A 14,026-nucleotide genomic window follows, 5' to 3' on the forward strand; every position below is an offset into this window, starting at 1 on the left:
ACCTTTCATTGATTAATAATGGTTTCAGAGCAAAAGGTAAATAAAGAAAGAGTTTCAACTATGAAGGTAAATTTGGATTCTGGATCATATCATCTGCAATACATTCCAGTTGGAGGCTTTTTTGTGATTGCTATCATAATAGGGATAACATCAACTGGTAAGTTAGCCGAATTAAACTAGTGTTTTTTGTTTGTTTTTAAATCGTTATCCATTCCCTGGGAATCAACCCCATTATTTCAGCAATATAACACTAAATTCACAATGTCAAATGCAGACACATGAATTCAAGCATTCATGACCTCGAGGCTAGATTATTGTAATGTTTTATTGGGTTGCTCTGCAGGTTTAATAAACATACTCCAGCTGGTTCAAAATGCAGCCGCTAGAGTTCTTACTAGAACCAGGAAGTATGACCACATTAGCCCGGTTCTGTCAACACTGCACTGGCTGCCTATTAAACATCGTATACATTTTAAGATCTTGCTAATTACCTATAAAGCCCTGAATGGTTTGGCACCTCAGTATTTGAGTGAGCTCTTATCACATTATAGACCTTCACGTCCGCTGCGATCTCAAAACTCTGGCAATTTGACAATACCTAGAATATCAACATCAACTGCGGGCAGATTGTTTTCCTATTAAGCGCCCAAACTCTGGAACAATCTACCTAACACTGTTCAGGAAGCAGACACACTCTGTCAGTTTAATTCTAGATTAAAGACCCATCTCTTTAACCTGGTTTGCACATAATACACTATCGCATTTCTATAATTCAAATCTGTTAAAAGATTGTTAGACTGCATTAATGAGGTCAACCGGAACCGGGAACACTTCCCAAAACACCCAATGTATTTGTTACATTGTTAGAAGAATGGCATCTACGCTAATATTAGTCGTGGTTGTTGTTGGTGTAACACCAAGAGATGACCTCTACAGCCAGGACACCTATGAGCCCCAGAGACTGAATCCCAGTGAAGATCCTGTCTCCAAGACGGCCATCGGGACAAGAGCACAGGAACCAGATGAGTCCTTTGCACAATCTGACTCTGCTGGAGCATGGAACAACCTGCTGGTTCATCTGGCCAGAGGAGAACGACACACTATCTCGACACACTTTCCCTGTTTAATACTGTAAAGCTGCTTTGACACAATCTGCATTGTAAAGAGCACTATATAAAATAATGGTGACTTGACTTTGATCTACTGTTTGATCTACAGGAATGCATTATAAGGAATGGATTATAAAATGATTTGTGATGGATTATCAACTAATTATGCCCCTTCCTTGTAGGTGCGTTCAGAGAATCATTCTGAGAATCAACCCTGGTGGCACCAAATGCCATTCAGAGTCACAGATCAGATGGAATTCTGGAAAGAGTGCGCAAAGACAAAGCATCAGCCTGAATCTCCTCATGGTGTTTCTCATCAGAGAGCTTGTCAACTTGCTGCAGATACAGTCCCCAGGGGACTGTGGTGATGCCTATCCTTTGGCCCCCGAACGAGCAGGGGGTAATAATACAATAATAATAAAAGCTGCGAGCATCTTCAGGAGCGGACAGCAGCAAATACCAATAAAGGTACATTTTCTTTCTTTTTCTGAAATCACTCACTTATACTGTACATTTTATAAATGACACTCTCATAATTATCTATGTAATTAACGGGTTTATCTTTTATGAAGCCTCTTTGTGAGTTGAAGCAAGGATGAGCAAACTTGGTACTGGAGGGCACTGTCCTGCAGTTTAGCTTTAACCCTAATCAAACACACCTCTACCAGTTCACTTAATTAGGACCAGTGTTGGGCTAGTTACTCAAAGAATGTAATATATTGCTCATTACTAGTTACTCCTTTCAAAAGTAATATTGTTACTTTACTTTTTACTTTATGGCAACAGTAATTAGTTACACTACTAGTTACATTACTTTTTCTTCACGCCCCACAGAAGTTGTAACTGTGTGACATTCAAGTAGAAGTGTTGTATTAATCTCATTAACTGTCATGCAGCTTTAAGCTAATTGTAAATTCTCCATTATATACATTGCATTATGTACCCCGACAGCTTCTTCGTGTGGCGTTCCTCATTTCGATGCCATTGGCAACAGACTCAAATAAGCTCAGTTGAGTCGATTCAACGTAAAACATGTAAATCGTACACCTAACTCAACAAATTCAGTACTACATAACACATTGTAATTTTTATGTTCAGTGTACTTAATTAATTTGGGTTAAAACAATTTCAGGGATAATGGGGATCAAATGTCCCCACTAAGATAGTAATACCAGACATTTTTGATCTTGTGGGGTCATTTTTTGGTCTCCATTAGGAAAATAGCTTATAAATTATACTAAATGAGTTTTTTTTTTTGCTAATTAAATCCCTTTCTTGACGGTGTACATTTTCAGTATTTCTCTATTCTAATTTTATTTTATCTATATGTCTTTTTATTTAAAAAAAATAATAATAATAATAATAATCTGTACTGCGTTAGGCTAGCCAAGACTTGTAATAGTACTTGCACGTTGTTGCTCTTTTGTTGGTTTCGATTGCTTCTTATGTCCTCATTTGTAAGTCGCTTTGGATAAAAGCGTCTGCTAAATGACTAAATAAATAAATAAGTACACTGGTTTAATTACATATAATTATTTCAAAACACCTGACTAATGATAAATGATGCTGCCCTTTAGGGGAACAAACAATTGGTTTTCTTTCTTATAAATCAACTAACAACAACAATAGGCAAAAAATGGCAAAACATTTTTTATCAAATGCATTTATTTTGTATTAACTAATAACAGTTTATCAGTAAAATGTCAACTGAATCTATAATAAAATAAATGGAAAAACAGTTTGGACTGGAATGAGTAGACAGTCAATGAAAGTTTAATAATAAATGACACACACAAAAAACTTTTTTTTATTTTTTAAAATTTGCCGCTGTCGTTAGAATCTATTTAATTCTTATGTTTCCCTTCTGCTATCACTAACAGATCATTATAATGCCTGTGTAATTTTGCATATTGCAGTCAGTCATTTTATGACATTATCTGACATTTAAAATTGTGTTCTCTAATCTGCTGAGATAAAGTGGATCTGTAGGACAAAAGTGAAACTCAATGCATTTTAAGGACATTTTTCTGAAGTCTTACTTATAAGAATATGCATGCACTTCCTGCCCTGCAGCTCTTTTTTACCATCAGGAAGTTTTGCTTTCCCATAAGTCATGTGATATAGGTGACATGAATGCAATTTTGCAAGATGCAAGATTACTTGTTATTATTATTGCATTTGAGCACTAAGCTTATAAGAAGCATTGCTGCTAAGAATAAGTATGATAGCCTAATTACATGAGGCCTAGTTTTGATTTTTCTTTTATAACCTTCTACATAAAAAAAAAACACATGGTCACGATGCTTCAGTATTTTTGAGATCATTGATCACATGAGATTATATGAGATCATATGATCATTATCAAATAGATTAATTTGATTGATTTTGGATGCATTTTATACATAATCGTTATTCAAAATAAATGGTTTAAAATAAAAACAAAAATGGTTTATTTTATTTTAGTATAATTTAAACACTATTACAGTTTTTATTAATATTTTGGAGTATTTTTTTTATATTTTGTGTTTTCATTTTAATTTTAGTTTCTTTTATGTCTATAGTTGTGCCTAAATATGTATATAGTTTTAATATTTTTTATTATTACTTTATAATATACTGTATGTATATATATATATATATACATTTCAGTTAAAGTTGTTTCCATAAAAGCATCAGGCAGTGTGAGAATATAACAGAGTTTAATTTATGAAGATGTAGGCTAGCAAGTCCCATGAAATATACTATTTTAATGTTATGCAAGAATATTAATAGCATCTGGCATGTGATTTATATCAAGAGGGGAAAGTGTGTGGCTGAAAAAAGAAAAAACACTTTAACCTCATCAATCTTTGTCTTAATAAGAATCTTTTAGTTTTATATGTGAGCTGCTTCTCTACTGAAAACAATAGTTTATAGTAATAGTAACCAATACTATTTATTATAATGACTAAAGTGAAGCAGTGCATATACAATATCGCTTGAATAAACACTTTCTACACACAAAATTGACCAAGGAGGGTATTTTTGCAAATGACCACACGCCAACACAATAAATACTTGAATGTATATTTTATTTTAAAACCAACATTCATTAATAAATGCTTGTTCTTCCAACAGCTCTGGAATGTCATCTCATTTTCAGTAAGACTTAAGCGAAGGTTCGTGTTTTCTATAATTATACACCCCGATAAGCATGTTATGTTCAATGAGGAAAGCTGTGTGAAAGTGAAGAAGGAAATAAATGGAAAAAAGATAATGAAAGAATCAGGATAATACCAACCACACCAAAGGTCATTGTTGTGCGTTTATACCATTTACTTCAAAAACTGTTCATTTACTGCTCATGTATGAGAAAATGGAAAGACTTTAACTACAATTCATAGTCTGAAAGGATGTAGTTCATTGTGCGTCTACTCAAACCGGTCACTAAAGGATCTCAGGAAGTGGACAGTAGATGCATGCGGTCAATAGGTCTTGATCTTCTGGCATTATATACCAGTATACCCACCAACACCACAATGGAGACAACAAAGAGTCCTGCAAAGACCCCGGTGCTTGTGCTCATGTGTAGAAATCCACCGTCCTTTGAGGCTACAAAATGAAAGAGCAACAGACTTTCATCAAAGATCATGACATAGAAATCTTTTTTTTTTTTTTTAAGTGACGTGTGGCCAAGTATGGTGGCCAATGTAGATGAGTTCGTTTCTTCATCAGAACAGAGTTGGAGAAATTTAGCATTATATCATTTGCTCACCAATGGATCTTCTGCAGTGAATGGGTGCCGTCAGAAAGAATGAGAGTCCAAACAGCTGATAAAAACATCACAATAATCCACAAGTAATCCACATAACTCCAGTCCATCAGTTAACATTTTGAGAAGTGAAAAGCTGCATGTTAGTAAGAAACGAATCCATCATTACAATGTTTTAGCTTCAAACTGTTGTTTCTAGCTAAAAGTCCTTTATCTATAATATTTCTTTCTTGAAATAAGTCAACTCATCCGAATCAGGAGAGAAATATGAACAGATCATAAGTGAATATAAGAGATGTATAAGTGAAAACTGTCCAAAACAGCTCTAAACAAATATGTTGGTGGATTTAGATTTTTTTGTCCAGAAGCAACAGTTTAAAGTTAAAACAAAGTGGATGGTGGATTTGTTTCTTACAAACATGAAGCTTTTCACTTCACAAGATGTTACTTGATGGACTGGAGTGGTGTGGGTAGCTTGTGGATTATTGTGATGTTTTTATCAGCTGTTGGCACCCATTCACTGCCGAGGATACATTATAGTGATATAATGCACAATTTCTCCAAATCTGCTCCTATGAAGAAACATCTTAGATGGCCTGAGCGTGATTACATTTTTTGCAAATTATTGGGCGGACTATTCCTTTAACAAACATTAACAGAGATGAAAAAATACCACAAAAAATATATTATTCATTGTAAGTTAATGCATGAACTAATGAAATCAAAGTGTTTCCGAAAACAAATCACAGTCACTGTTTTAAGGAATAATTCTGCCAAAAAATGAGAATAAATTGATCATACTTTCAATGAACTATTCTGTTAAACCATATTCATATACCAGCATTATGAGTCTGTCTTGCCACTCGCAAGGGACCCTGGGTGATGTAGTGCCTGGCAGTTTCTTGGCTCGCATCTCGCCTACGTCTGCGTGCAGCTTGGCCTAGGCAGCCTTGGGCACATCTGGAGTTTAAGCTGTCTCTTGCACACAGGATCACGGAGCAGCTGATGTACACCTGTCAACATGATTTTAGAGTGAAATGTTCCTGCTAAACACAAACACAATTGTTATGCAAATGTGTTGTACCTCATCGAAGCCTCCTGTGAACTTGAAGGCTTGGATCTGAAAGTCATACTTTGTGGAGGCACTTGGGTAAACCATGACTGTATCGTCCATAACACACCTGAAATAACACAATCGAGGAACTAAATTACATTTTTATTGCCTATATCAGGAAATTTGAAATTGTGCACTGTTTTCAAAGTAAAAGGAAAATGCAACACAATATACTCATTGTGCCTTGAACTGTGAATAGTCCATGTACACTACTGAATAGTCTTTGCTCACCAAGGCTGCAATTATTTTCTAAAAAATACAGTAAAAGCAGTAATATTGTGAAATATTTTTACAATTTAAAATAACTGTTTTCTATTTGAAAATGTTTTAAAATATAATTTATTTCTGTGATGCAAAACTGAATTTTGAGCATCATTACTCCAGTCTTTAGTATCACATGATCCTGAATGTCTCTAGTGACACTTTTGAGCAATTTAACGCATCCTTGCTGAATAAAAGTATTAATGACGCTATTTTGAGATCTCTCAGCAGATTAAGGTTTTAGCAGATTAAATGCTATGAGCAATTTGACCTTATAATTAAATGACAAATTGTTTTCTTTCACTAATACGGTGTAAACAAGTGTGTTTAGCACTGAAAAAGGCTTCAGGTGCACAAATAAAAACATCAATCTTTAGCTTCACACTTGTTTTTTGCATTACTAAACCACACATGCAATCACAGTAATGATAAATGGCTCTGAGAAAAGCCATTGTGAGGTTCAACAAAGCCTTGAAGGCTGAGCGTGTATTTAAAGGAGGCCAGCTACTTTTTACAAGGGCTTGAACCTGAAACCTTTTCATTAGTAGCCCAAAACATTTAATTTTGCAAAGCTCCTGCAGTGTTTTAAGCATTACCAATGAATGATAAGCTTGGAATACAACGAATAGACTTCTGGGACTAATTATAGGCCTGCTTATGCTATCATTAATGCATTCTATTGCTCATAAGTATGGCTGGAGGACCATAAAATGGGCAACATCCTATTTTCTTCTTCTAAAATTGTCCAAATCTAGTTCATGATAAATTCTTACCCATCTTTGATGATGTCATAAAAGACAGCACTTAATGGATTGTCTTCAGGAGTGGCTCTGCAGGACTCAACGAAGAGAGTGACCTCTGATAGAGCAGTATGAGCTTCAATGCCCATGTAGATCTGGTCCATCAGCTCAACCTGCACTGGATACAGGCTGGGATCTACCTGACTGTTGAAGCTGCTGTCGGTGAAAACTTCAAACGAGTAACCAAACGTGCCGAAGCTGGATTCAGTGAAGATGTAGTCAGATTTATGGTTGACGTAGCGGTTGGAGACAATGGCCATTTTGGGATACTGGCAGGAGAAGCCGACTTTAACTTGATTGCGTCTGGTGATAACAGCATTCGGGTTCTCGAAGGAGTTGATCTCGTTTTTGAAGACGATGAAATCTCCAGAGTCCTGATTGGTGTTGAAAATAAAGAAAAAAGAGAGAAAAATAAAGAGAATGTAATGCAACACTCAAATATTTAGCATATTAGTTGGCATACATCCATGGTGGTGCCACAGGTGTTGAGGGACATCGTGCCCAGGATGTGGGTGTCATTGGAGGTAAGGGAGCAGGTGGGGTCTCGCAGTTGGAGCCAGTTCTGGTCAATGCCATCCATGGAGGCTTTACTGACTACAATGCTGATACTGTTAATGTCACAGATGACTTTTGCTTCACCTTGAAAGATATGATTGATTCATTTAGTCACTGGTGTATTTTTATGTAACCTGCATTTAAATCATAAAAAACATCAAGGCATTACATTTTAGAAGATTTGCAGAGTGACTGACTGACTCACTGCATTCTAGTGGACATTAGCGTTTAATTTGACTGTTTATCTAACCGTATCACATCAGGTTTAATAAATTTAACGGAAACTCGCTTGAGTACTGAGGTTTGTTAGGTACAGCCACAACAACACAATGTACAAGCTAAATTTGTTTTTAGTGGTAGGAATTTGATTTATTCCTACCACTCACCAAAAAGGGTTGTTCACTGAAACGTTCAGTGGCTCTTTCTGTAAGTTACAACGTTATGTCAGTAGGTGGCGATAAGTGAAAATATTTGTGTTTAATGAGCAAGTTATAGAATCATTCACTCAACTGATCCATTAAAACAGTTTAGAGTCGTTAAGATGTTGACGACCAGTAATTTTGAATTTTATTAGGCTACATATGCGTGTCAAAAAATACATTAAAGCGCTCTAGAAAGAACGGTTTTCTTCACAAATTATAACAAAGCAGCCTAAATAAATGATGACTTTAACGTTCTCACAACAGGTGAACCTTCGAACATTCGGCAGTCCCGTGATCCAATAGAAGAAATTTGAGTGAATGAAATGAATCATTAGGTGCGAATGCGCAAATGATTCATTCACTTCGAAAAGCGCATTCGTTTGTGAACAAATCCGGTATTTTCTAGACATTCGCATCTGTATTCGCATCAAATATTTACATAAAAGAAGTTCCTGCTGTGGTTTTTACCTGAAAGAATCCTTGCTTTTGCCACAGCTACAATGACGCACCTCATTTCTGACTGACTGATAAAGAAAAAGACAGACAAGAACTCATAAGAAACTATGCAGAGAACATAAATAATCAGTGATCAATTTCAATACAGACCCCATTTTACCTGTGAAGTGTGTCTGCTGCGAAACACACAGGTACACGACGATACAGATCCGTCTCCTGTGGAGTCCAGGTCAGTGTTGCCACCAAAACCCCATTACTCTCACTTGTCAGGGTCTTTGACATATTAGAGGGGCCACTGACCTGGAAGTCATAGATGCTACACAGACAGGAGGAAAAGAAAGATCAGATAACATTACTGTAACGGCAGACACATGAAAAACCTGCTTTGGCAAACATTGGCATTTGAGCATGTCAGGTTATTCTTTCCAACTCGATCTACTGATAAAAAAGGAATTCAGTCAATTCATCTGCTCATCAAAATCATGTCACTTAGAAATCAAATGAAAAAACTGATTAAAAATCTATTATGACTGCCACCAATAAGCAAAATTCAATCAAATCTGGAAGTTGCAGATTACGAAACGCTGGTTTAACAAATAGCTATATAAGAGAAATATTGTTATTCTAGTTTTGTGTGAGAAATACGAAGCATTTTTCAGACCTGCTGTCCGAGATCTGTGCTCGGAGGGTGATCTCGTGAGCCTCTCCCACAGCAGCATGATGCAAGTCTCCATGCAGAGGCGTTGGTGTCAAAAAACTTGGTTTGTTCACGCCTGGGACACAACCCTGAGACGGTGGAAGAACTGCAAGATGGTGTAGATCGTGTTTAAATACACAGAAATGCACAAGCACAGTATCAGCACTACGCAATTCACAACAGACCTTAAATAAAAACATCTAATACACTCATAAAACTAAATGCTAATTTTATTGGCATCTGTGGCTCCATGAAGAACCTTTAACATCCATGAAAGCTTTCCAGTGCACAAAAGGTTTTTGATAGTAGAAAAAAGCTGGGGGGAAATGGTTCTTTTAGGAACTGTTCATTGAAAGGTTCTTTGGGGAACCCAAAAATGCTTCTTCTTTTGGAATCAAGAGTGTAATCTGTGGCAATACTTGAATATACTACACCAAACATTTATTGTAAGTGTAGCATAAGTTCACTTTCAATCACATGTTCTAATATAATTCACCACAGAACCTGTTCATCCACAATTTTTCTTTTGACATGTCTTGCATTGTTTTGGCTTTTACTGACATGCATTCTCTCAAATGACAAAAACTGGTTGTTCAGGTCGATTAAACACAAATGAATGTCTATTTTTGTTATGGAGGTGATCGATGTCTCGAATATCAGTGGAATTATACTGTAGATCTACAGTATGTCTAGGTTACACTCTTTCCCACGCACTTTTAACTTCCATTTTTCTTTCTTAGGATTAAAAATAACAATAACCTTTTATCAACTGATTATATATTTGACACCTTAAATAATAAAAATAGATATATATTTCAGCTTGAACTTGAGCAATATATTTCCTTGACTTTTCCAGCTGTTTGTGATTTTTATAAAGCAGTTTAAAGAGATTGCTCTGAATATTTCTTACACTGTAAAATGATTTTCTATTTTTTCAAAGTTGCTAACTAGTATTTTACAAGAAAATTCGGTCAGTTTTTCAAAATTTGACATTTAAAACAATGTGTAATTTGCCATTTCTTTGTAATTGTTTGTAAATTATACTAGCAATTTTCCAAAAATTTGTGTACTTTTCCAAATTAATACTTCCGATATTCTTTCAATTAATTTGTGAGACTTGTATGTTATAAAAATTGTTAAAAGTTATTGCTCTAAATGTTTTTATACCGTTGAATAAATTTTTTGGGATTTCTTCTGAAAAGTTATATACAAGCTTCCTAAGTTATTTTATTGCATGAGGGAGAGCCTTTGTTTGACCCATAGCAGATAATGTGATTCTCACTCACTTTCCACGGCAAACTGTAGAGGCACTTGACTGAGAGCGGTTGGGTTACTGCTGTCACTGACTGAGGAGACCCCGCTATCGTCAGTCACAGTTATGTTTGAAACTGGATAATCCTCCAGCATGAGCTCAAACACATGCACACCCACGTCCAGAGAATTTTCTCTGTGCAAAGTGCACGATTCCTACAAAATAGAATAAACCATGCATATTTTAACGTACCAAAATATATATTAAAAGGTCAAAATGTGAAAAGGTGTCAGGGATCATCATTTTTTCTGAGCATTTTATCATTTTTTAAACTAATTCAAGCATTTGCCCCTCCAGTTTGAAGTTTTTTTTCAAGTTGAAAAGTTTGGCATTATAAAACATTACCTCTTGAAGATGAATGTTTCGATGTTGATGGCAAGCTGTGCAGTTGGCATCATTAAACCTGCATCTCACAACATCGTCATCTGGATCATGTGCCAGCAAGCGAATGCTCTGGAAGCAGTTCTGAGGAATCCTGAGCATTATCAAGAAGACGATGGAGCAAGATTATTTATTTATGGAAGTGGATGTGTCTGTTAATGAAAATGGAAATGGAAAATACATGTATTAACACATTTTCATGATGTCAATTTAAAAAGCGCACACCTTATGTTTGGAATTGCTGCTGAAACGGGGGATCTGTTCGGAGACTGAGTGTCAGATCGTCGACCAGCGTCAACATGAGTGCGAAGCGTCCATCCACCGACACCATAAACATTATCCTCCCAGCAGCAACCAGAGGAACTGATAGAGATATTCAATAAAATGCATGTGTATTTCATTAATACATCATTTATTTTTATGTGTTTAAAAACATGAGAATATATAATTCACTTTATGCATTAGCTACAGAACTTAATATGACTTAATCCTTTAACATATACACATTTTTCCGATCATTAGTATGTGCATTTTGGGACTGTATTTATGTGTATTTTGTGATTACAATATAATTCTATCAATAACTTAAGGCAGAGCATCAGAATGACCTCAGAATGAATGGACCATTACTAGTGACATTGATGGCCATGTGAGCCTCTGATTGGCACCACAGATTTTCAGCTGCGCTGTCTGTCACCACAGGTTCGGTTTTAGTGAGGATTCCACATGATCCACTCTCACAGATCCAGTCAACCTGAGAACCACAGGGACCCCTACTGGACCCTCTGTAGTAAAAGTGCATCTGCCAAAAACACATAGATGAGACCGGGGCTAGTTGTCACATGATTTACATAAATTACATTACATGTTTTATATGAATTTATTTTATTTTTATTTATTTTTTAATCAGGAAAGGGATTAAGTCTTGGACTTAAATGAAAAAAAAAAAAACTTAAATGAAAATTAGAAATGTTGGCTTGGCATCTAATTGAAATAAATAAGTTTAAGTAAAATGATGAAGGCACATGACAAATTTACTATTAAAATTAAAAATGTGAAAACTGGAAATATAAAAATCAACACAAATGCAAAATATTAATAAACACTATAATATTATAAATACATACTATAACAATTAATAATAATAAAATAATATTGCTTTGCACCACAGCAAGCTGAGAAACTTCAGGAAATTAACTATTCATGATCTAAGTTTAGATTGCTTAATTTGACATAATTTGTATGACTAACACACAGATATAGTAGAAGTAAAACAACTAAAAAAAATAATACAAACACAATACAAAATTTCAATTTACCTCCACTGATCCATCTGGAAATCTGTTTCCAGGCGTGAACGTCATGGAACCCCCATAGAAACCTACGGCTGGTCCCAGAGCAAGAGCCAAGCTGATCAGCAGCAGCAGCATCGCGCCGTGTGCCATTGTGTCTGATGGAATATCGCACGGTGAGCAATGCCATATACTGAGAGATGGGTGGATACTTTCTGTTATTGTGTGAGTTGTTCCACCAGCTGAATACAGGCATGTGATGAATGACAGGAATCAGCTTCCTTGAAAAGCAACATACATATGGATTATTTGGATCCGTTTATTGTATTAGTATTGATTTAACAATTTTATCTATGTCTAACACGTTTGAATTTGAAAAATATATATAGGCCTATAAATCATCTGTATTTTATGGAAGCCCGTTCCCGCCACCTTAAGAAAAAATATAATTCTGTAAGTCATAATAATGAGAAACTCTCGTAATAATGACTTACTCCTAAAAAAAAAAAAAAAAAAAAAAAAAAAAAACTTCGCGCATGCGCAATGCATGAGTGGCGGCACGCTAGCGACATCTGCTGGTCATAACCATGCAGGAACACCGCAAACATTGCTTGTTCTGTAATCTAAAACTGTATAATCTGTCATTAGATAACGATTCCAGATCAATTATCTGCATGTAGTCTTTTGTTACTCTGCCAGACAATGAAGTTCATGGCTTCAGATATAGAGGAATATATTCCAACAAAAATCACACGCATTTTATGAAGAAATGAAAGCCATTAGACATATAAACTTAACGAATAGATGTTCATTTCGATGATTTGTTAGTTTTTTATTAGCTGTCACTTTCATGCATCACATGCATAAGCCCACAGTAGCCCAATCTCCTCTCGCTAGCACAAAGCATCATTGTTCGTTACCACGGCAACCGCTTGGTCTTCAGCATCCCACACCTTTTCTTGCAGGACATGTGAACGTGAAAAATGCTTAATGTGGCTTAAAGTACAATGACTAATTCAGGATACAGTATTATTGATCATGCATACAGGCAAGCATAAGAACCCAGAATTTGAACACAACACCCAAAGTTGCATGGTAAGCTTTTTCCTATAGAAAACCGTTATAGAAAATGCTGCATAAGAGTTGCTGTTTTGCGTTGCATTCATATTTTGGGTCCACCTGAATGCCTGTATATACAGTATGCATGATCATTAAGTTATGTACTGAATTTGGTTCAATCTGTCTTTGTACTTCAAGCCACGTTAAGCATTTTTCACGTTAAGCGTTTGTCCTGCAAGAAGCGGTGTGGGATGCTGAAGACCAAGCGGTTGCCGTGGTAACGAACAATGATGCTTTGTGCTTTTGAAATGAGATGGCTTATTGTATGAAGCATGTGATGCATGAAAGGGACAGCTAATAAAACTAATAGATCAATTAAATAGACATCTATAAATTAAGTTTATATGCGTAATGGATTTCATTTCTTCATAACATGCCTACAATTTTTCCTTTTATTATAACTGGTTTATATGGGCTTGTATCTAGTATTCTGGATTGACTACTCAAGCATAGCTCTTTTTTTCCCGATATTAAGATGTAAAAAACTACTATCCAACCAATAATGCTATTGATATACTCAAAATATAAAGGGCTATTCATTTCTTCCTGACAGGAAACTAGTGCCATATCATTAGCATACTTTATGATGAAGAAATTATCATCATCACACTGCAGTTCATTGATGTATACAAAGAATAATATTGGGGATAATACACATCCCTGGGGTACTCCTGTATTTAAAACCAAGCAGTCAGACATGACATTATTAATACAAACGCGCTGTAGTTGGTTTTTAAAAAATTCCTTAATCCATAAA

General features: G+C 35.6%; 1 protein-coding gene across 2 annotated transcripts; it reads right to left on the reverse strand.

Annotated features, from left to right (window-relative positions):
- Positions 1–4,162: 4,162 nt before the first annotated feature.
- On the reverse strand, positions 4,163–12,332 carry LOC306888018 (uncharacterized protein). Of its 2 annotated transcripts, XM_079446111.1 has the most exons (13): positions 12,178–12,332; positions 11,467–11,660; positions 11,084–11,221; positions 10,823–10,952; positions 10,452–10,632; positions 9,130–9,271; positions 8,629–8,784; positions 8,481–8,536; positions 7,499–7,674; positions 7,009–7,409; positions 5,945–6,041; positions 5,699–5,873; positions 4,163–4,700 (listed from the first exon to the last, which is right to left on the reverse strand). In XM_079446111.1, the coding sequence occupies exons 1-13, from the start codon at positions 12,301–12,303 to the stop codon at positions 4,546–4,548; spliced, it is 2,127 nt and encodes a 708-aa protein (XP_079302237.1). In that variant the 5' UTR covers positions 12,304–12,332; the 3' UTR covers positions 4,163–4,545. The 2 variants fall into 2 exon arrangements, with proteins under 2 accessions (XP_079302237.1, XP_079302238.1); XM_079446112.1 differs by lacking the exons at positions 5,699–5,873; positions 5,945–6,041 and having other exon boundaries at positions 4,165–4,646; positions 7,092–7,409.
- Positions 12,333–14,026: the final 1,694 nt, after the last annotated feature.

The sequence above is a fragment of the Barbus barbus genome (assembly GCF_936440315.1).
Source record: "Barbus barbus genome assembly, chromosome: 22".
Taxonomy (NCBI): Eukaryota; Metazoa; Chordata; class Actinopteri; order Cypriniformes; family Cyprinidae; genus Barbus; species Barbus barbus.

Coding starts and splice junctions, on each gene's coding strand:
- LOC306888018 (XM_079446111.1), bottom strand. CDS start 12,303: ATGGCACACGGCGCGATGCTGCTGCTGCTGATCAGCTTGGCTCTTGCT. Junction 7,410..7,498: donor CCTGTGGCACCACCATGGAT/GTATGCCAACTA, acceptor AACACCAATCAG/GACTCTGGAGATTTCATCGT. Junction 4,701..5,698: donor AAGACAGACTCATAATGCTG/GTATATGAATAT, acceptor TTCATTTTGTAG/CCTCAAAGGACGGTGGATTT.